Genomic DNA, 21949 nt, shown 5'->3' with positions numbered 1-21949 from the left:
ACATCCTGAGCACCAGGCCACTGAGCTGGGGCTCCCATGAGGGTCACTGCCGCAGGCAGCGAAGACAGACCTTCCTGTCCACATCACTGACAAACAGACCTTCCTGTCCACATCACTGACGGAGGCCCGGGAAGGGCAGGGCGGGGAGAGGGAAAGAGAGGCCCATCCAGATGTGGGGAGCTGCAGAGGTGGAGGGGAGGAAGGGACTTTTGTGCGGGCTTTCTCCCCGCAAAGGCACAGAGGTGCGCAAAACTTCTTGGGAGTGTCGAGAACACCTTGAACCAGTGATGCTGCCAGTCAGGGGAATGTGTAACGTATTCATTTCTCCCAGTGGCACATTCTTCAGGTGAGGAGGACATTTTTACAGCACGGCATTCTTCATTACGACCCTGTAAATGCTGTTCACGGGGAATCGGTTTAACTGAGGCGCAGCCATCTGCTGACCCCCAGACAGGCTCGGCCACCTCCATGGGGGGCCCCGTGGGGGGCTCTCGTAGCCGCCTGCTTTTCCACTCGCGTGTAATTCCATTTTATCTTCATGATAATTTAATATCACTCCCCTCCACTAGAATGTAACCCCATGCAGGCAGGGACTGTGAGGGAGGGTGGGCCTTCTGCCCTGTGCTTGGCAACCTGCCCGGTATACAGCAGAGGTTTAATATTTAAATGCCTGATAAGTGCGTACAATAATACTTTGCAGCCACTTAGACATATGATTGTGTAGAATTGTTTATTGACATCTAAAGTTACCCATGATATAATGTTAAATTTTAAAAAATTATAAAATAGTAGATACAGTACGATTTCATTTTTATAAAAAGAATAGCTACGTGTACAGGTGCATTGATCGATATGTTAATAGTGGTAGGATTACGGGTCATTTATTTTCTCCATAATATCTGAATTTAAAAAATAACAATGGTCAGTTGGTCCACTGTTTTCTCTAAAAAAATTATTTACTGACTTTTAGAGAGGGGGGGGGCAGGGCAGACACAGAGAAACACGGGTTTGTTGCTCCACTCACTGATGCATCATCGGGTTGCCCCTGGTGGCGCCCTGACCGGGAATCGAACCTGCAACCTTGGTGTGTCAGGCTGGCGCCCCAACCGACTGACCTACCCCGCCAGGGCCAATCATTATTTTAACATTATTGCCATTATTAAAGCAACCAAATACCTATTAAAACAACTTTTTTCCTTATCATAAAACTTCACTTGAAGTTTTTTAGACAATATTTGAAACAACTGGATTTGCCGTTGGTTCCCTGAATGCAAACCAAAAGGTTGGCTGGTATTCGTGTCAATGCTACTTCTGGGTGATGGCGGGCCTCCCCGCAAACGACCATGACCCCTCGTTTCTGTACAAGATTTGTTATTCTAATGGCCACAGTTACCCACTCGACCCCCCCCCCCACTGGTTATAAAGCTGTAACTGGGCGTGGAGACCCACCCGCAGCTTGCCCTTCCACACTGTGCTGCTTCACAAATAAGGCATTTGCGGACAACGACCTCTGCTGAGTGACTGCGACGTCTGCAGTGACCGACCCCTGGATTTCTTAAGCGCTAAGTGAAACTGCGCTTAGTCTACACATCCAGGGGCATTCTGGTGGGAAAACGGAAAGTACTTTCGTACTGACATTCCTTCTCCCAACTGAGTGCAACCAGGAAGACTCACTGTGCCAGTTTAAGATAAGAAAAGAAAAGGGGGAAACACTGTCCACGGCTGCCACCATCTCTAGTGGCATTTTGTTGTCCTCGTCAGCTGCGGCCCATGACGTGAAGGCCACAGCGCCACGTCGGGAAGTCGCACACCGTGACCTACGAAACGGGACAGCCCAGGAGAACGGGGACACCCCCGTGCGTTTGCAGTAGAAAGTGTATCAGAATACGATAAGTACTGTGCCCTAGGTTAACCAACTGCCCAGGACACACCGGCCATGCCACGGTGGTCACGGGGGACGTGTGCGGGCGCAGCTAGGCTCCACGTGTCTTTGGAAGCTCAGAGAGTTCACGGGTGTCACCGGGTCTCACTTCAGATCCAGCAGCATCACGGCCGGGTTTTCCAAGTAGGACTTCCACAGGTTGGAGAAGCGCGCCATGGTGGCCCCATCGATGATCCTGTGATCGGCCGACCAGCTCACGTTCATGACCTGGGCCTTGTATACTTCCCCTCTCTGGTTGAATCGAGGAAGGGCCTGAAGGCGCAGAAAAGAGTGGAAAGTCAGCCTTCACGGCCGGAAGTGCGCGCTCACGGGCGCGGCAGGTCCCCTGCAGTGCGGAGGAGAGGGCCGTGCCAAAGGACTTCCGAAAAGTGCCCGCTCTCGCCGGCTTCCTCTCTGAGCGCCTGTCTCCAGCCCGGCGAGTCCGGTTCCCAGTATAATTTCCATTCGCACAGTAAATTTTGTCTCAGATTTCAATTATTTAACCAATGTTTACTGAACACCTGCTTGTACCAGGCACCCTCCCCGACCCTGGGGGGTAGAGCAGTTAATAGAACAGATAGTCCTTCGCTCTTGGAGTCAACATTTTAATGGGGAAAGACAGAATTTAGATACATAGGAAAAACGCACGGTCTGGCAGAAGTCAGACCTGCTTGAGCGTGGTTGGTAAGGTGGTAATGGGGGTGTAAGAACTTAGTTTTAACATTTCACCTATAATGCCCTACAGTGTGCTTGAGTGTGATATTGTTATGTTACAGAATTACGCACTTACGATTTTGCCGTAGAAGAGTCTGTAATAGAAGAGGGGTGTGACCTGTGCTGGGCCCTCTACAGAGTGTGTCGGATCGTGAATCGTGGGAGAGAAAAAGCACAGCAGCAGGAACGGGAGTGACGAGCGGGGGCGTGGCGGGTGGGCAGCAAAGCCTCAGCACGGCCCGCTCAGCTCGGGCAGTGCGGGCACAGGCACGTGGACACCAGAGACGTGGACAGAGGGGGACGGGGACCGCAGGGGTGGAGGGAGCAGAGGCGGCTGGGCAGCGGCAGGGCCGGTGCGGTGAGAGGCCACCTACGGGCTGGGAACGCTGGGCACGCAGTTTGGAATCGTTGCTCTCGGTCTGTCTTTGGTGAAGGACCTATTCCCCCCCAGATTTCTAGCCCACTGCAGACTTTAAGTATATATATAAAGTGAATGACTAAAATAAACTAAATAGAAGAAGAAAGGCTCTTCTGAAACCACAAAGGCCAACATCAAGTTAACGCGGTGCCACTGACATCTGGCGATGGCGGTCTAGAACCGCACCCAGGGCCTCGCCGCTGTAGCTCCGGGGGACCTGCGCCCCGAGTTACCAGGGACGCCCCCGCTCCGCCCTGAAGCTCTGATTCGGTCGATGCAGCTGAGGCCGGACATCTGTTTCAAGGAGCTCGGATTCTGGGGCAGGGACAGGGAAACACCCTGGCTGCCCTCCCTCATTCTGAGTTGGTTGCTCCTAAAACAGAGCCACAGGTCACCCCTCTGTTGAAACTACTGGGCTTTTGTTTAAAAATCCAATTTCTCGGGGCTCTCTGCCCAAGGCCAAGAAATCTCCATTTTGAACTAGCATTCCTAATCATTCTTTTTTATAAAAGATTTTATTTATTTATCTTTAGAGGGGAAGGGAAGGAGAGAGGGAGAGAAATATAATGTGTGGTTGCCTCTCATGGGTCCCCTGCTGGGGACTGGTCTGCAACCCCGGCATGTGCCCTGACTGGGAATCGAACTGTGATCCTTTGGTTCATAGGCCTGTGCTCAATCCACTGAGCTATACCAGCCAGGCCCTAATCATTCTTGAACGGACAAAAGTGTGAGAAAGAATGTCCCCAACAGTGCCTCACTTGGTTATAAATACTAACTTGCTTTGGCTAAGAACCTCTGTAAGAAGCCCAGCGCCGGGCGGAAGCCGCGGTGGCGCATCCTCAGACACACACTCGGATCGCTACCCGCGCCCCCGACCGCCCCGGAGGCCCCTGAGCCGCGGGCCCAGAAGCATCGGCTGCACCCTCACATCTACCGAGCAAGCGGAAACCTCGGAAAGGGTCGCTCTTCTCCGTGTTCACTTCCCCGATTTGCTTAAACTCATTTTTCATTATTTCATAAACGTACCTTAATGGATCCGAAAGCCCCAATGGCTACTTCGGGTGGCAATATCACTGCTTTGGCGTACGTACCACCGATCTGAAACGCAAACCAAAAAAGAAAGGGTAGAATAGAACATTCAGCTCGTGAAGAACAGACGGCAGTGAGTTTTGTGTTTTTTCACAGAGCATCTGCTCGCAGGTCGCGGGTCGCGGCCTGGAAGTGTGAGCGGCTGTCACTCACCGAGCCGATGTTGGACAGGGTGAAGGTGCCCCCCATGAGGTCGGAGGTGCTGAGCTGGCCCGCCGAGCCCAGTTTCTGGAGGCGGTTCAGCTCCGCGGCGACCTCAAAGGTGGAACAGATCTGAACGTTCTTCACGTTGGGGACGATCAGGCCCTGCTCGGTGTCCATGGCTATCCCAATGTTGTGAGAGGCCTGAAAAAAGAATTGAAAACCACACAGCGGGCCTGTGCAGGAGCCTGCATTCCTCCGGGAAAGGCTGACCTCCATGGCCGTGTGAAAGCAACTACCCCAAGTTATTTCCCCAGAGTGCTGTGACTTCACTGATTTTTAAAAGATGTCAAAAGGCTCTTTTTGAAAAAGATAATTTTTTGTGTGTTAGTGGCAATGTCAGCTGGCATAGGTTTTCTGGGGGACAGTTAATGGTTCGTAGCAACGTTTATAAAAATCCACACTACGGAGGTAAGTGCAGAAGTGTGTGGAGCTCCGCAGGGGCGGTCTGAGTGCAGGTGGTCTGCAGCTCTGAGAGCTGAGAACGACCACAGTGTTTACCGGAGGTCCCTGGCTAACTGAACGGCGCCGGGGGCTGTATTTATTGACTGACACGTGACAGTGTCCTGAAGGTACTGCATGGAAGAGAAAAACATTTAAATTTGTAGGAGGTTCAGAGTTGAACCAGCCACGTGGCCAGTCCCACAGATGTCAATGTGAAACACGTGACAGCACAGCCCCGGAAGGACGCCCGTGTCAGTGCAAACGGTGAGCTGCCTCGGGGCCTGAGGTTGAGACAAACGTCACTGTTTTCTCGTCTGACCCTCTGCAGCCGGCGCCTGCTTGGCCGGGAAACTGTGTCAGTCACACGGGGGGACCATGATCCAGCCCGTCAGAGCGTCTGGGCTCGTTTCCAGTGAGAATATCAATAAGAACGGTACCCCCAAAGGCTCGACCTTAATAAACTTCCACCCCAAATGGAAGAGTTCGCTCCAGCAGAATTCAAACTCGCCTTCCTTTCCCCACTGACATTGCTCTTGTTTTAGAAGCGGTGGGAAATCGTTTCGAGAGCCCATTCTTTTCGAGAGAAGGGTGTAGGGTGGGTAGTGCAACCCATTGTCTCAGCATCATCAGTTTCCATCATTCACGTTTCCCAAACCAAAAGGGACGGAGACGGCAATCTGCGCGTCTGAACACTGTCACCACCGACCAGGAAGCCGGCAGCAGCAATGACAGAGTGAGTGTCTGTGGTTTTCTGTCCCCTCCCCTCCCTTGAATTCTACTCTAGGAGGGACGGCGATGGGAGGTGCAACAGGCACTTATCTAACTGACCAGCGCGCCGTCCTGTTTAGAGAACAAGGGCATTTTCACAACACACAGCCAACCTTGTATGTGACCTTCTGGCACTGCTCGTCCACGGACGCGTTGAGGATGGGGAACTGCAGTAACGCCAGGGAGGCGGCCTGTTCAACGGCAAGAGAGGACGGCGTTAGCTCTCCTCACTCAGGAAGGAGGGTTCCGAGCACTAAGAAGGGTGTGGAGGAGAAGGGAGGGAACGCTCTCTTATGCCAAGGTCAATGTCCAGACCGCGCGTACCTAGAGGCCAGCCTGACCATTTAAGAACGAAAGATAAAAGTAGCCAAGCAGCCCTGGCTGGTGTGGCTCAGTGGATTGAGTGCCAGCCTGTGAACCAAAGAGTTGTTGGTTCAATTCCCAGTCAGGGCACACGCCTGGTTTGCAGGCCAGGTCCCCAGTGGGGGTCGAATCAGAGGCAACCGCATATTGATGTTTCCTCTCCCTCTCTTTCTTCCTCCTTTCCCCTCTCTCTCTAAAAATAGACAAATAAAATCTTTTAATTAAAAAAAAAGTAGCCGAGCAGCTTATAAACATCAAGGAAGATTTTTATAACGGAAAAACTTAAAAAGTTTTTATTGATTGATTTGAGAGACTAGTTTGCTATTCCACTTATAGAAGCATCATTGGTTGATTCTTGTACGTGCCCTGACCGGAGACTGAACCTGCAATCTGGAATATTGGACGACATTCTGAGCAACTGAGCTACCAGGCCAGGGCTAAAAAAAAGTTGTGGTTTTTTTTTTTTAAAGATTAAAAAGTATATTTTTCAGAATAACTACAGGGTGGGGCAAAAGTAGGGCCCACAAGTTCTGAAACTTGTTCAGGCAGAAAAAAATGTTACCGTGAAAGAAAGCCTACTAAATTTTACTTTCGAAATAAGGATCAGGCACTTCGTTCAGATGGAAACAATGAAGAAAAATAATGATAAAGCCAATTCGATGCATTACAGAGCTGGTCTCCCCTTGCTCTGAAACAGACCAGTCGCCAGCACCGGTAGGAGGGACCCAGGCGCAGAACAGGTCCCCTCTCCTGTTCTTACACCCTTCCCCCCTTAGGGACTTTAAATCTCCCATCCTCCAGCTCCTGTCCCCAGCCCACAAAGCTCCTCCAAGTTTCCTTAACCGAGTTTAAGAGGGCAGGGGGCAGGGGTCACCCTCCCCAACAACCACTTACCCCCTCTGGACCTCTGTCCTGTCTGCCTTTCAATGGATCACTTTAGAGTCCCCTCTAACTCACTCTCCACTGAGGGAGGTAGAGTTTGCCACCCCAAAACACTCTCTTTGGGGATACTGATTATTTCAGGCTGGTTATTGTTAAGAAACAGAAGACTCAGGGGAAACCTCCGACCTCCCCACTCACTGCCTGGAAACACTCAGGCACAGGGCCTGCTCCAGGAGGGGCTGCCACCGCGCAGTTCGGGGTGAACCAGCGTGAGGGGCCACTTTGGTCTAAGTCCCGCCTGGGTCCCAGCGATCACTCACTTCCGGAACGTTTGTCTCCATGTGAATTGCCTTCCTGCCCTTTGAAATCCAGCCCGCTCCTCCCACCCCGCCGACCCCTTTCCCACCTGAGCTAAGATGTTACCGAAACCTAAACACCACCTGCAGGCCTCACATGGCTACGGGATCCCTGCACGCACATATGACACGAGTTCGGTCCTTCCCTGCTGTTCCTCTGTCTCACACAATCTGGTCATGAGTCTCGTTGGAAGAATTTAAGACAGGTAGGGAAAAATCATTGTTTCCTCCCCCATACTCTTCCTTCCCCAACTAACTGCAAGCAAGCTTCTACCCAGCGATACTTTATTCAATCAGTTCTGGCTCGGGCTGCTCAGACCTCTTCCTCACTAGTCCAGTGGCCTGTCCCCATCGCTGTAGTTTGATCTCTGGGATGCAGATGACCACTGTCCGGTCGCCTCTGAAAACACTCTTCCTCTCTCTTGGTGTGAGAGACTGAACCCGTGTCCCCAGTCTGTCCCGCCCCTCCCTACCCACACTCACTGGTGGTACTGCTCTCGTGAGCTGATTCTGGGCTCGGGCATACGACCAGCTTTGGTCCATAAGCTAAGAACGAACTCCACGCAGCAGAGCTTGGACAAGGTGCTTATAATCTGCTTCCTCTCCCCGCCAGCATCAGGAGACCACGTATGAGCTACTATGCTGGGGAGATGCCAGGCGCGTAAGGACGAGAAGTGAGTCCTCCGTACCAAGCCCCACCTACACTAGCAGCAGCCCTAGTAAACTTACCAGCTACCTGCAGACAGGAGGGAGCTCTGCCAAGTCAGCCTACGGGGCCTGCTCAACTGTTGACTCGTGAGAAATGAAATAATAGATGGCTGCTGTTGCAAACCATTAAATTTGGGCATGGTTTGTTATGTAGCAATAGATACGCTTGGCTTCCAAGTGGCTCTTCCCTGGTTTTCCTATCATCGGACGGCTGACCCCACTTACCCTCGTCCTTTGTCTCGGCCAACTCAACGTCTCCCTTCCTCTCAAACACTGATGGGAAACCCTGAGCCTTCTCGTCTTCTCATTCACACACAACTTGGGGGATCTCATCCACGTGTGTCAACTGCCGCCTCTGCAGATCAGACGCTGCAGCTGTAATCCAGTCCACGCTCATTAACTGACATCTATCACATCTCGTGTTTGCTTGTTAGGGCAGCTGCTAAAAGGCGGAGGTAAAGGAGCACAGTTTCTGCCTAAGGGGTAAACACTTGTAACACACAGAGATGCATTTCAATGGGAAACAAAGGGTACTGTACCTGAACAAAGTTTGATTAAAGCAGAGGGGGGGTGGGAGGGAGGCAGCAGAGCCTGTGGGCAATCACTGTCTGCCACACGCAGCAGGTTAGAAACTACCCAGAAGGCAATGAGGGGAGCCACTGAAAAGAACCAGGGAATAACAGACTGACTTAGGGATCAGTATTGGCACAGTGTGGGGCAGGGGGAGGGTGAGGAGGGAAGCCACTCTGCAGTTAGAGACAACAGTACCCATTCTGAGTCAAACAGACCAGAACTGGGTACTTAGCTTCTCTCTTCTCCGGGCCCCTGTTTCTTTCAATGGGAAGTGGGGGAGGCAGGGTTACGCTCAGAAGCAAAGCACACCCCGTCTGCAGCATGCCTGGTGAGGGTCTGACCCAGGTGACAGCTTTGTTAAGTGCTGGTTATCATGAGCTTGACCGTGAGCTGCCAGGTCGGCAGACGGTCTGGCCCCTTTTATGCTGGTCCCAAGGCCTGGAGCCAGAAACGATTTGCAGGAGATGCAACGTGAGTTGCAACGTGAGTTCCAGGAGTTTGGTGAGTCCATGAAATCAACTGTATGTCGGCGACACGCAAAATCAACGCCAGGTCTCCGTTCTGTCAAGCCAGGACTTCGCTGGAGCAAGGGCCTCCCCTGGCGGACAGGACAAGGCTCACCCAGCCCACAGAGGCGGTGGGGGAAAGCGGGACTCAAATGTCTCAGTTTTATCAATTCCTGTGGAACCCGGAAACTGTACAGGAAACTGTACCAGGTGATATGGCAAGAAGCAACACTTATTCAAAGCCACAGTTAACACACTATTGGGAAAACAAAGTCGAAATGTCCTCCTCGACCCTGTTGGACGTGAGTGAAGCCTCACCTTTATGAAGAAGGGCATGAAGGACAGTCGGATTCCACGAGCAGAAGCCACAGGCTTCAGCTCCTCGCGCAGCCTCACCAGCTCCGTCAGGTCGACCTCGTCGCAGTACCCGAAGTGCGGAATCTGCAGGGCTGCCGTCATGGTCCTCACCATGGCCTTCTGGAAGCCTGCAAGACAGTCCGCGTGAAAGCCCCGGTCCTCCCGCCCTTGACCTAAAACAGACGGTCCTCTAACGCTGTTCGCTCTCAGTCGGGCTTCCTCTAGGAGCTGCCTACGTCACCACAGAAGTTTGGAAGCTGCCAGTTTCAATGCTGAAGCCCAGGGCCAAGGTCCGTAATACAACAGGCGCCTGCTTCCAAGGCTGTGAGTGTAAAGGTTCTAGAAGATGCAGGTCACATCTCCACCCAGCGGCTTTCCTGCACTTGAGCCCATCTGCAAGTTACCACCGACGAGTTCGTGCATAACAAGTCAGAAGCAGTTCTTTCGAGAGCTCACCAAAAAGCACCGCGTTGCCGTGTATGGATGAATCTGCGGAGGGGGCTTCCCCGCAAACAAACTACACTGTTTCCGTACATGCCATTATTAGTACCTGTTACGGGTTCAGTTCTGTCTTTGCCTATGAACACGGGAGGCTTAGACAGGGGTGCGGGGACGGTGCTGTCTTTCGGTTTGGGTGCAGGCGGCATGATTTCAGCTTTCGGTGAAGGAGGCAATATAGCTCCTGTCTGCTTTTCCAGGTAGTTGAGAATGTCTTCTTTAAGTATCCTGCCGTCTTTTCCGGTGCCAACCACTTCACTCAGCTTAATCTAAAAAATGACACATTTTCAACGCTAAAAAATGAAACTTCCTCAAAATAAATCCATCATTAAGGTCTCTAAACGGAATTTAATGAACCGCAGATTTAAAAAAAGGACCCTCTGCCGGTAAACTGGTGTATAAAGAAACACCGTTTTCATCACCCGAGCGACCACGCCGCCTTCTCGGACCCTGTGCGCCTGCCCTGGCGGCAACAGAGCAGGGTCTGTGGGGCGGCTGATCCCTGCCCATCTGTGATCCCTGCCCACACTTTTTAAATAGTCAACTGTTCGTCAATTTTTGGCATAATTCTTATTTGATTTTTTTTCCTATTTTTGGAAACTGTATAAGAACTAAGAATTTTAAAAGAGTTAAATACCATAAAAGTAGACTAGTAAACGTGCCATAGTTAAAATAATTCTCACAAAAGCTCTCCTACTTTGGTATTTTCCGATGGTTATTCCAGAAAGAGCACTACGAAGCAATGCAATCACTTTTACTGAAGGTCTATTTGGAAGGCGAGTTCCTCAGCCCAAGTTCAGGGTCACGTACATGCGTTTTATCATTGCTTTCTGCAGACTAAACAATAGACGATGTGTTCCACTTTCCACTGGATACTCTCGATACTTTCTGGAAACACACATGGCCTTGCTGTGTTTAACCAGGCCCTATGTTAGTCACGGAGATGACACATTCTCACTGTACTTGACTCTGTCTAGGGCCGGGGCAGCGCCCTCGTGCCTGGTGCACGGCGGTCAAGTGTCTGGGGCAGGTGCTGCTTCACTTGTGCCAGAGTTTCTCTCGGGGCAACTTCACACTTGTAAAGGACTTTACATGGGAACCCTTTCACTCTTAACAAATGAACTCTGAGAATTCAAACAAGCAATTTTTATGTATTTACAAACAACTATAAATGCTGTTGGTTTTTTTCATTTTAATCAAACTCAATATGCAAACTGCAAATTTAAAAAAGATGATTTATGATAATAAATCTACTATTGGATTTCTAGCAATTATGCAAATACTCTAGCTGTTATATACTTCCTTAGGAAGTAGTACCAGAAGGCCAAGTCATATGTTCCCACAAGTGGTCTTTCTGTCGATTAAGGAAAAACATTGGTAAAATGCTTTATAGCAATATGAAGGTCATCTGGTGCTCTAACAATCTAGTGTTCTATGCTGTTATTTGTATTTTCCGTTATGCTAAATGGTCTTCATGTCTGAACACGTTTCATGGCTAACAAAGCATCACTTAGGGTTTATAACATAATTTGCCACGGCATTTCTCCTGCTTTCGAACACACGCACTTCCTGATTTTGAGCGGCAAAGCACTTGGAAAACTGTCCCCTTGATCACTTCCTTGGGACAGTTTTCTGGAACAATGGTCAGGTAACTACCTGAGGGGATATGAACATCTTAACGACCCTTATATTTCCAAAATGTAAACACCTGTTTTTCTCACCGTGACTTAACTACTTCTCTCAAAAACAAACAAGCAAACAAAAACCCCACGTTGTGGGACATACTGGGAAGGACTTGGGCATTGGAACCGGGCAGATCTGTGTTCAAACCCCCATCAGCTGCTTATTTTATTGCGGGCCACTGCATCAATTCTCTGCCCCTGCACCTCTGCAAGATGGGCACAGGCCAAGCCCGCTTGCGGGGTGCTGTGAGGGCGTGTGGGTGCGTGCCCCTGGCTGGCTCGGGAGCGCTCCAGGAGCGACAGCAGTGGCTGCTGAGGTAGCACGTCGTGAGCAGCGGCGCGGGTTTGGGAGCCCCCGAGGCTGCCTTCGCAGTCCCTGCTTCACCGCTTGTGACCTTGCCCAGTACCTTGCCCTCCTCGTATCTTAGACCAGCCCCCTTAATCTTCCAGGGCTGTGACCATTAAATGAAATACCACCTAAACGCAGATCACCTGCCAGGGAGTCACCTTCGCTGAGCGCCTGGCTGAGCACTGAGGACTGGCTGAGAGAGGAAGGGGGAGGCCAGCCCCAGGACAAGTCAGTGCGGGTGTGGGGTTCTCCCTGCACCCTGGGACCAGGGCCCAGCCTGGAGACCACACCCTTGCTGGGTCGTTCCCCACCTCCGCCCTCCCCTCCACTCATTTTTAGGAAAGGGCTTCACTCTCTCAGCGGACGGACCACCCGTGTGTCCACCCCAGGAACCCGGTCCTGGTCTCAGTCTGTGCTTCTGGGCCCTGCTGGGAGGCGGCAGTGTTTACCAGCGCTTCCCAGTGCCGGCCTCCTCACTGGTCTCTAGGGAGGAATAATAAAATCCCGCCCCTCCATTAGCCAAAGGAGTTTTTCTCATTTCTCTCGAGTACCTTCAGGTAGCCATCACCCTTCGGTACCGGGCATTTTCCTGTCTTCCTCATTCCCACCTTGGGCCATCTCATGGTGGGACAACGGGCTAACTGTTCAGATAGGAACATGCGCTTTTCACGGGACCTCACGCCCACGGCGGAGCCCACGTACGTTGTTCTCCATGGCCAGGCGGCGCACGGCGGGCGTGGCCAGCGTCTTCCGGCCTTTTATCTCCTGGTGTGTGTGCTCCTCGTGGTGCACGGCGGGGGTCTCCACCACGTCCTCCTCCGAGTCTGGGGACAGGTAAAGTTTACTCTTCAGTGGAGGGTCAAAAAAACAAGACGCACAAAAAACAAGCTCAGTTGTGTATAATCTATAAGTAGATTCAATTTAACCTTTAGAGTCAAAAAGCCTAACAGTCCGGCTACTTCAGAATGAAAACCAACAAGCAGAGTGTGTTGGGGGGTTCTGGGACCTGGTGGTGCCCAATATCTGTTACTACCTGGCGTTGGCTTATTTCATTTCTGTTAATATCGTGTAGCCAGCTACCAGTTACAAAATAAGAGCTTCTCCCATAAAGTCTAAAACACGTTGTATTTTAAATACTCTCCTGCCCTGGCTGGTGTGGCTCGGTGAATTGAGTGCCGGCCTGCAAACCAAAGGGTCGCTGGTTTGATTCCCATTCAGGGCACATGCCTGGGTTGCAGGCCAGGTCACCAGTAGGGGGCGTGTGAGAGGCAACCACACACTGATGTTTCCCTCCCTTTCTTTCTTCCACCCTTTCCCTCTGTCTAAAAATAAATAAATACATACATACTTTCCTAATAGCTTTCTCGTGTATATTTATACGTAGCAGGAACTAATGAAATGTGATGTAAATTACATGAACAAATCATGCAAAGTCTGTGACAGATCTAAACGCTTTCCTAAGAGGCAGTCTATCCTCTTAGATTTCCTAAGAGGCTATGGCACTTACATTTTTTCTCTGCTCTCAATATGGCTGGAAGGATGCCATGAAAGACTTTATTTCCACGGCCAACGCCACTTTGGTTGTTCTAGTCTCTAACTTGAGAGACCTGATACAAGGACAAAATCTAGGGCTATCAGCATGTACTTTTGCAAGCAAACAGAGTTTCTGAGAGATTTAACTGTCAGAGCCTGATGCCAGGGAATCAGCGCTGTGTGGGGATTGAACCTCTGCGGGGATCTGTGGACGGGAGGCCAGCCCTCTGACATTCAGTAGGCGACTGAGTTTGCTTTGACATTCAGCTCTAAGCAAATAATGGCCCATTGTCTTTCCTGAACATCATTTACTCTCCCCTAAGGGGCATGCATTTCCCCCACACCCCCCTCCCTATTAAAATGATATTAAGCCGGAATTCTGCCACCTCTCGGAGTGACTTTTTGCTGCCTGCCTCCCCTTTACATAAGGTATACGTGTCAATAAACTTGCTTCTCTCTTGTTAATCTCTCATTCATCACAGGAGGTCTCAGTTAAGAACTCAAGAGGCCAGAAGGAAAATCAGGTCATGGACTTAGTAACGTCTCTTTCTGGTCAGACAAGCTGGGGTTCCAGTCCTGTAGTTCACAGCATGATTTCACCAGATGAGAGTCTGTTGTGCCATACACTTGTGTGTTCACGGGGTGATTTCTGAGCAGAAGGGATGGGCTTTCTTATTGTTGGTTTTCTGTACTTGATAAGTTTCTAGAATGCTACATCTGGCTTTTATAACAGAAATTAAATAACTAATAGAAAGGCTTCTGTAAGCCATCGTCCAGCTTTTGGGGGCAGCTTGTCACTGTGGGTAAGAGGCTGAGGACATCGAGTTCTAAATTTGGCTCCGTCATAAGGGATAAAAAACAGTCATAAGCGTGAAACGCTTGCTAGGCTGTGCAGCGTGATCACGACGCTGGCTGTTGCGTTCTTGTGCAGTCTGCAGAGCCTCTCTGTAATTCGGCCCTTCTGGACCCTGAGTTACACAGCAGACTTGTCCTAACCCTAGCACTTCCTGGAGGTTGCTGGCCGAGACCACGTCACAGCTTCCCACAGTCTCCGGGGTCAAAGCTGTTGCCTAGATGAGCTAATCTTGGACCTTCAGGGGTGGACAGCCAGCTGTCAGCCCCCCGGGAGCAGCCCGGGTTAGCTTTCCTCTGTAACCGTCTCATAGCGAATTTCTGCTGTCAGACACGCACTGCTCCCGAGTTGCAAGGCTGCTGCTCCCCCTGAAAATGCGTCTCTTCGCTTTTCAATCTCACTTTCCTCTCCTACGTACTTCACGACGCCTGGCTTTCTCAACCACCGCCAGTGAGAGTGCTTGCTGCTGTCTGGATGGGCAGCCGACAGAGCCGTTCCGTTCTGTCAGTCTGTGCACGCTACAGCTGCGGTTATTAGTGACCAGTGCCCCGAGTCTCTCACTCCGGAGAGCTTGCTGCTTCTTGGAATGCTGTGGACCCAGAACCTGGTCACCAGATAACTGTTCCTGTATGTGATTTTGACATGGTGATGAGCCCAAAGATAAGCACGCATCACAAAGGACCTTTCCTATTTTCCTGATGTCCTGTAAGTTATTAAAAGTAAACAGCACTTTCGATTGGTCCCCATGACAAAAGAACCAATTTGGCAAAGAGATAAATACACGTACAGTACCTTTTAAAGCTTCCGTTTCAATGTCCACCAGGGGCTTCCCCACGTAGGCGGTGTCCTCCAGGTTATAATACAGTTTTTTAATGACTCCGTCGTAACGACTGCTGATAGTGACAGAAGCCTTATCGCTTTGAACTTCACAGATGCTATCAAACTGAGATACTGTGTCTCCCACTTTCACGTACCTGAAAGAAAAAGATGTCAGACCCTGCTGCGCGACCAGCTGTGAACACACATGACCTTGCAATGTAAGTGCGACGCTGAATCGGATCGCAATCCATCCGGCCCAAGACGGTGCACCAAAGAAGGTTTCAGAAACTTCGATAGTGGCTTCCAGAATCTCTTTGGCGTATCTCCAAGAAATACCAAAATTATAAAAACCATTCATAGATCTGTCATCTAAAAATGTAATTAAACTTTCAGGTTTTCTGCTCCAGCCACTCCTAGGAAGAAGTTCTAAATAAGTATTTCAAATGTGTTATTTTTCTCCCTTCATTGTCTTATATTAATCTTACTCAAACTCTAAGGGATGCCTTTTATTTCTAGAATTCAACTTTAAATTGATATCCCCAAGACACATCTTTCGTAAATCCATGAAGTCTGGTTTGAGTTCTCTCTTTCTTTCTAGAATTCTTTCAGCCTGCCTAGCATATCAATCCCTTCATTCCGTGGTCATCTTAAGTACGCTTTGCCAGGCAGAACAGGTGAGACCACACCTGAAATACTACATGTCGATTCCAATACCGTTCTTGATGTACCTAGCATATTTCTGATCTATTACCACCAACTCTTCATTAACATAATTGCTCGGTCATTCTTATCCCTTGTCTTCCTGTCTTAACCAGTTCTCAGTCCCTAATAAAACCTCACCTGTGACATGCAAATGACGTTTGAAAGGACTTCAGGGGACTTCCTTTCCAGAACAGAAGGAGGACCTCTAAGATACTGCTCCTCCAGAAAAGCCACAAGAACACTGACAAACGTCACCTCGTAGAGGGTCAACCTCTCTTTTTTTTTAGCTGAAATGAGGGGAGGGCAGTAAAAGGGGCTTTTAAAAAGAGGAAAAAAGTGATTCTTCATAACTGACACTGAGTGAAATTCTGTGACGCACGATGAGCTACGTCACTAGCATACAGACGAGACAGTGTTACTGCCTGCTTTACAACAAGCGTTGCGTGTCGCAGGAAGAAGTTTCTCAATTTAAGTAGAGTCCTGTCTACAGGACTAACAACTCACCATTCTTTAATAGTTACTTCTCTGATGCCTTCTCCAATGTCTGAGAGTTTGAACTGAACAATCTGCCCCCGTTGAGCTTCAAAGAAAAAAGAGAAACTAGCTCATGAAACATGTCACGTGTTGCTAAGAGATGCTGTTACACCTAAAATGAGAAAAGATTCCTAAGCGGAGGCAGAAATCATTCCATTTTACACCTAAAAAAAAGCATTTCATAATTTTTTTGTTTCTTTTTTTCTCGGTGCGAGAGACAAACATTGATTTGTCGTAACACTTACTGATGCATCTTTGGTTGATTCTTATCTGTGCACCGACCGGGGACTGAACCTGCACCCTTGGCCTATCGGGATGACACTCCAACCCATTGAGAAACCCAGCCAGGGTTGTGTCATAACTTGGAACTGCATAATCATCATTCATAACCATCAGATTTAAATAAATTAATCAGTGGCACAGACCCACTGCCACTGCCACTGGCTTTTTCCAACTTTCGGAAGGGCGCTCTTTCACAAGGGCGTGGGAGACCTCCGACAAATGAGATTCGGAACAGTTACAATGAACAGATGGGAGACCGCACTGGATCCCCTTGCTTCACGTAGTAAAACTGAAATAGCCCTTAACAACCTGCTTTGAGATCTCTTCTGAGTTCGTGTCCTGACTTCATACTCTCATTCTTCACCGTGCAAGGTCGGGCAGATGCCTTGGTAGAAAACTCAATGAAAAGTCCGAGTTGCCCAAACCGTGGTTCTGCCAATTTATCATTAAATTTGAATCTTTTCTGCTTCCACTTTTGAAACTGTTACCCCTTTTTATAACACTTGGATGCCAATGATCGTTTATGGTAATTATTCCCCAGAAAGTATTTTTGTTAACAAATGGCTCTGAACTGATTCAAGAGTGTGCTTCTATTTTCAGACTGCTCATAATGATAACTGCTTATAAAATACACAAGCGGACTAAGGCAGCAAATTTTTCTTTAACATGAGGAGGTAAGTTAGCAGTAAAGAAATACAAAGTGGATCTTTGACTTGGGGGTCTTGGGAGCCTCTTGTTTCCTTTCTAGTAAGTTGGGCCCTCTCTCAGCCTGCTGCTATAGTATAAATTGGAACCTTTCCAAAAAATAGTTGGTATTAAGTATCAAAAGCCTTTAAAAAAGCCCTTAACTTTGAGTCAGCAAGTAATTCTAGTTTTAAGACTTTTTTGCCCAAAGACGGAGAGAGGCACATAGACCTGGGCTCAAGAATGGTTACGTGGGATTGTAGGGGAGAACTGGAAACCAGCCTGAGTAACTACAAACTCCCAAGTACAAACATTAGGACGCCTCCGCACCAAGCCGTATTATGCAAGGCACAGCGTGTGCAACAGCACGAAAGGTGGCAGCATACAGCACGGGCAGGGGATGACAGACAGTTCTGTGTGGCAAGGAATCAGCCCAGGCTTAACAAGACTTTCTATGCTAAGCGAGGGCCAGCTGTTGGGAACTTACCCTGAAGGTAGTCAGGAGCCAGGAGTAAATAAACCTGCTTAGAAAAATCTTTGCAGTCGCCCCCATGAGAGGTGAGTCTATGCTGGCCTAGGACTGGCTCTGAGCCAGAGAACACAGCAGAAGTGACGTGTGCACATGTTGCAGCCCGGGCCTCAGAAGACCTCCCACCTCCTCTCTTGCCTGTCCTGGAATGCTGCCTCGAGAAAGGTCGTTCCATGTTCCCTGTAAGGGAACTACCTGGGGGAGGATGAGAGAGGCCCCAGCCAGAGACCAACACTAATGGTCAGACGCGTGAGTGAGGCCACCGCGGACCCTGCGGCCCAGGGGATCCTCTGGCCGAATGCAGTCGCGGTAGTGAGCCAGGCCAGCACCCCAAATCCTGGCAAAGAAAAAAATCACAGCTGCTTTAAGGCACTCGGTCATGGGCAGGGTTGTTATTCAGCACTAATTTACTGAGGAAGTCCCGTCTGCCATTTTTTACAATTTTAGGAGAAAATTCTCTCTGGCGAGGATGTGGCAAATAATGTCAGAGACAGGGAGGCAGAGAGAGCGGTGAGGGGGCCGTGCAGGGGCAGAAGCTGAAGCAGGAAGCAATATATTTTTGAAGCTGTCTGAAAATGAGAAGACAGATTTAAGAAACATGTAAGATATAAAATCCATTGACCCTGATAATCCAACTTGAGGGGAGACAGGAATTGGGACGGCTCCAGGTTTCCAACGTAACTGCTTGCTACATTAGGGCCCATCGGAAGACAGCGCATCCCAGCACTGAGGGCAGCCCTTGGGCACACAGCAGGTGGCCAGCAGCCGTCTGTGATGAACTGATTCTGACAATACAAAGGGCCAGACACGATGACCGCTCCCATTTTCCAGATGATGGCACAGAAGGACATAAAGTTGTTGCACAGCCAGCGACTGTTCGGCCAGGAACCCATAGCTCAGGACAGCTGCTTAGACTCTGGAGCTTGAACAGCCTCTCTCTTCCCTAAGAAAAGGTCAGCTTTTGAAAATAAAAATCTTGAATCCCCTTTCATTGTTAGCACAGACGAAGGCACCTCACATGTGGAGGTTACTCATGTAACAGAAGTCCAGGGTTTTTTATCAGGGCTCTAAAGAGAACACCAGGAAGATGGTGTTAGAGTCCTCGCACATCCAATGCTTGCAGCCTCCAAGTCTTCACAAAGGGAAAAAAGCCTTGGGGAAGGGCAGTTAAATGGTGAAAGCCAGGAACGTTCTCCGTGGGAGCACACCAGGTGCTCATCAAACCGTCCCGCAGAGCAAGGCAGTGTCTCCTACAACACACAGCACTGCAGGGAGTGTGAGGGCACCAACCCTGATGTCAGCCACCTCCCCGGACAAGAAAGGCGTCTCCATGCTAACTGGTGCACTCAGATGGGTCAGATGATAATGGACAGATGGCCCAAGACAACCGTCCCCAACAGGATGACGACACAAGCATCCCAGGAGAGTGTGTGATAGTGGAATGGGGTGGAGGTGAGGTGCAGAGAAAATAAGAAATGGATAGATGTGGAGAGAGCAAGGAGGGCCAGGCTAGAAATAAAAGGTCCACTTTTGCCCTGGCTGGTGTGGCTCAGTGGACTGAGAGCTGGCCCGTGAACCCAAAGGTTGCCAGTTCGATTCTCAGTTGGGGTAGGTACATGCCTGGGTTGCAGGCTAGGTTCCCAGTTGGGCACATGTGAAAGGCAACCAATCAATGTATCTGTCACACACGGATGTTTCTCACCTCTTTCTCCCTCCCTTCCTCTCTCTAAAAAAAAAAAAATCTTCAAAAAAAGGGCAACTTTTTTTCACTTTATTAAGTCTACAATCACTTAACATAAACTACTGAGTTAAATACAAAACATTATTTTATATCACATATTTTGATCATACTCACCAGCAGTTGTTTTCAGCAATCGAAGCGGATGACTATACTTGAATGAAGGATAACCAACGAAACGCACATATTTTGGCTGCGAAGCATGAACATTATTACATGTTTGAAAGTAGCGAACACAAACCTAGAGATGAAAAAACAAACAAACGTAAAAGCTTTGGTAAATGATCTTCATGGCTTCTCTCTGGAAGTACACGTTGAATTTCAAGGGTTCTAAAAGCAGAACAGTCGTTATCACAATATACACAATACGAAACCATCAAGGCCCAGATCACAGTGGCGTCAGTGACAGAAAGACAAATATCAGGAAGCTGGTGGCAGAGAAGCCAAGGGTGGCAGCTCTCACAGGAGGGTGGCCAGTGCCTAGGAAGGTGCTACCTAGGGCAGCTGCTTCTTCTGCCTCTTTCACAAATATCATCTTACACGGTGTTCTCTGGTCTGATCACCACGGCCCCTCCTGTGTGGTCCTGGAGTTGTATGCCCTTGTCCCATCATAGCACTTCTTTTTCCCCATTGCTTTTAGACAGAGGGAGGGAGAAATATCAGTGCAGGAGAGAGAAATATAAATGCGGGAGAAAAGCATCCATCAGTTGCTTCCCATATGTGCCTGGGCCAGGATCGTATGCACCTCAGCTGGGTATAGAATCCGCAACCTAGGTATATGCCCTGATGGGGAACTGAACCTGCAGCCTTTCCATTACAGGACGATGCTTGCTCCAACCAAGAGAGCCATACGGGCCAGGGTACATCATAGTACTTTTATGATGGGCTGTACCTGCTTGTTTAATGTCTGTCTCTGTTCTCCACCACAAGGCTGTAATAAACCTCTGGGCGGGCAGGGATGGTGGCTGTGTTGTTCGTATTTGCAGCCTCAATGCCTAACATAATAGCTGGTGTCGGACTCTGGTAAGATTAGGGGTCGACCACTATGTAAAGATCTAGGGGAGAGGGGACCTAGAGGGTAAAAACGCCATGCAAATTGGATGGAACACTGCAGTTACCGGCTGTGAATTGTTTAGTGCTGAAAGACTGTGAAAGTGGGAGATCTCAAGGGAGACGGTAGTGGGTCAAAGCTCAAGAGAGAAAAAGTTTGGAAAGACTGGTGCAGACTGGGAGACAAGTACATGCCCAAGAAGTGAAGCTTGAGCAAGTGTCTCTGCTGCTGGGGGCAAGCGCCCATGAAGTTACGCTTTGCTTGAAGGGTCTCTTCTACACTGTTCTAAGTTCCTTGTGGGCAGGTGTTGCAGCATCGCATCTGGCACCCAGTGGGTGCCCCATAAATGCTGAGCGACTGTATCCCTAGTGCCTGTCACACTGCCCGGCACCGAGATGCTGCTCAATGAAAAGCCAGATGGAGCGGGAGGGCGACTGAGTCACGCCAGGTGCGCGCCCAGGTAAGGGAAGGAGTGGGTGTCCAAACGGGTCGGCTCGCCCCATTCTCTACCCTTCGTTTTGCGTACATCCCTACACCTCTCCATCACGCGTGCCAGGTACGCACGGCACACGGGGGACAAACTAACACACCTCTCCCGGATGACTGCGGACAAATCACTCCTTCCTGAGCTCAGCTCGGACCCAGTCTCCTTACCCGCCGCCCAACAGTCTGGCTCCAGGTCCTCAGCACACGCGCTGCGGCCATCTTACTCCGGAAATGACAGCTGCTCTGCGGTTGGGGGCGTGGCCCTTGCCCAGCCACTTATTGGTAGCCGGGAAACGTGCCCCCTCCGAGGGACCAATGAGAGCAAAAGAGCAGCACACCAGACAGCCAATCAGGGAGTGGGGCGGGGCAGGAGGGACTTTTGGGGGAGGTTGGGAAGCCCTCCCAGAAGTAAGAGCTCGAAGAGGGGAAACGAGTGGGAAGGAGAATAGTCCAAATTTAATTTAGGGGACAGTGTGGGACATGTGCACCAAGGGTCATCTTTGCAGTCCCTGCAGTGGAGGGGAAATAGTGTTAAGAGAACACAAAGGGCCCTGGCTGGTGTGGCTCAGTGTATTGAGTCGCGGACTCCCGGGTCACCGGACCCATCCAAGTCAGGGCACATGCCTGGGTTACTGGCCAGTCCCAGTGGGGGGTGTGCGAGATGCAACCACACACTCTTGTTTCTCTCCCTCCCTTCCCCCTCTCTAAAAATAAATAAATAAAATCTTTGGGGGGGGGGGAGGAAGAACACAAAAGAAAGGCACTTACCTGGAGAAAGTTATGTCACCTAAGACCTGAGGATGAAACCTAGTGTCTTAAGCTCGTATATGTTGTAACCGCCTTGATTACTTGAAATATTTCCCAATGGTTTGCATTTGTTACACCCATCTGAGTGTTCATGACTGTTGG

General features: G+C 49.7%; 1 protein-coding gene across 2 annotated transcripts; it reads right to left on the bottom strand.

The window, feature by feature from the left end:
- Nucleotides 1–716: 716 nt before the first annotated feature.
- Nucleotides 717–21278, bottom strand: DBT (dihydrolipoamide branched chain transacylase E2). 2 transcript variants are annotated; one of them, XM_037153052.2, is made up of 11 exons: nucleotides 21209–21278; nucleotides 19621–19744; nucleotides 16241–16316; nucleotides 15008–15189; nucleotides 12532–12653; nucleotides 9851–10067; nucleotides 9262–9428; nucleotides 5669–5746; nucleotides 4296–4487; nucleotides 4080–4151; nucleotides 717–2194 (listed from the first exon to the last, which is right to left on the bottom strand). In XM_037153052.2, exons 1-11 carry the CDS (start codon nucleotides 21257–21259, stop codon nucleotides 2027–2029), a joined length of 1449 nt encoding a protein of 482 aa, XP_037008947.2. In that variant the 5' UTR covers nucleotides 21260–21278; the 3' UTR covers nucleotides 717–2026. The 2 variants fall into 2 exon arrangements, with proteins under 2 accessions (XP_037008947.2, XP_053512009.1); XM_053656034.1 differs by lacking the exons at nucleotides 16241–16316; nucleotides 19621–19744; nucleotides 21209–21278 and having other exon boundaries at nucleotides 12532–12675; nucleotides 15008–15099.
- Nucleotides 21279–21949: the final 671 nt, after the last annotated feature.

The sequence above is a fragment of the Artibeus jamaicensis genome, unplaced genomic scaffold (assembly GCF_021234435.1).
Source record: "Artibeus jamaicensis isolate MK-2021 breed Jamaican fruit bat unplaced genomic scaffold, CSHL_Jam_final scaffold_1689, whole genome shotgun sequence".
Classification (NCBI taxonomy): Eukaryota; Metazoa; Chordata; class Mammalia; order Chiroptera; family Phyllostomidae; genus Artibeus; species Artibeus jamaicensis.
This window is presented reverse-complemented; position numbering and strand designations above follow the sequence as displayed.